The 1,160-nt window shown below is 66.3% G+C and overlaps 1 protein-coding gene across 1 annotated transcript in view; it reads right to left on the bottom strand.

Moving 5' to 3' along the window:
• The window catches only part of CHLNCDRAFT_55569 (hypothetical protein), a gene marked incomplete at both ends in the record, with an annotated part of 17,352 nt that overhangs the window by 7,326 nt on the left and 8,866 nt on the right, over positions 1–1,160 (bottom strand). Inside the window, 3 exons of the mRNA XM_005842805.1 lie at positions 23–76; positions 259–430; positions 649–852. Coding sequence (XP_005842867.1) covers positions 23–76; positions 259–430; positions 649–852 — 430 coding nt within the window. The remainder of the gene's footprint in view (positions 1–22; positions 77–258; positions 431–648; positions 853–1,160) is intronic.

Raw genomic sequence — 1,160 nt, 5'->3', positions numbered from 1 at the left:
CAGACCCACGCGCAGCGCGGACCCCCAGGTCTGTGCCGTTGACGATGCCGCCCTGCAGCGGCTCGGTGGGGCACGGCTGCAGGCAGGCAGGCAGGCGTCGGGAGCGGCAGCTGAGTGGTTGGGGCCAGAGGGCTGGAACGGCAGCGGCGCAGGGGCAATGATGCGCTGGATCCCGCGGCGCAGTCCTGAGCAGCGGCCTGCCAGGAAGGGTGCTGTGGATGCAGTCCATGCCGGCAGGCCGGCGGCAGGGCCACCCACCGTGGATTCAAACTCGAGCTGAGAGGCAAAGGCGGCGGGGGTGACAGTGAGGGTGCAGTCATCTGCCACGGTGGTTGTGAACTCCTGGAAGCAGACGGCGTAGGCCTCGTTGAGCACGGAGGCCCCCGTCAGCACCAGGGTGGCGGACTTGCCCTTGAAGGAGGAGTCACACCTGCAGGCGGCGGCGGCGGCGGCGGCGGCGGCGGCGGATGCGGCGCAAGGGGTCAGTGCTGCGCTGGGGTCGGCGGCGCGCCGATCGCCGCATTCAACAGTGGCAGCACCACAAATACCAGGGGGCAGCCCAGGCGTGGGTCATGGAGTGATGCGGCACATGTGCCTGCACAACTGGCTGGCAGGCCAACGGCTTCCGCTGGGTGGTGCGGCACTCACTCGAGGATCAGAGGCTCCTCTGCGGCGATGGGACGGGCCATGAAGAGGCCAAGCGCCAGCAGCTGCAGAGCCACCAGGCTGAGGCGTCCCTTCCTGCTGCCTGAGCAGGCAGCGGCGGTGTGGGAGGCCATGGTGGCAAAGCGGCGGCCGCGGAGGGCGTCTTGTACAGTTGGAGTGAATGAATTAAGCGGGAGAGACGGAGGTCTTGAGTACGAGAGGGGCACATGGAGGCTGAGCTGGCAGGGCGAATGACCGGACCTGAGTTCGAGAGATGAGTACGACGATGATAGCAGAGGCCCCGGGCTCCTACGAGGCTCTCAATTCACACACATAGGTTGATAATGGATTTTGGACATGCCAGGAAGGGCCCCGGCTGCGTAGACCCGAAGTCGTTATCCTGCGTTCCCCCAAACGCCTCCTGGGGACCCCTGTACGACTGGTAGCTGTGCTCACTGAAGAGTCTCCTTGCATCCCCCCACCCGGGGGCGCACTGAGGCACATCTTAGGTGGAG

The sequence above is a fragment of the Chlorella variabilis genome (genome assembly GCF_000147415.1).
Source record: "Chlorella variabilis unplaced genomic scaffold CHLNCscaffold_40, whole genome shotgun sequence".
NCBI classification, from domain to species: Eukaryota; Viridiplantae; Chlorophyta; class Trebouxiophyceae; order Chlorellales; family Chlorellaceae; genus Chlorella; species Chlorella variabilis.
This window is presented reverse-complemented; position numbering and strand designations above follow the sequence as displayed.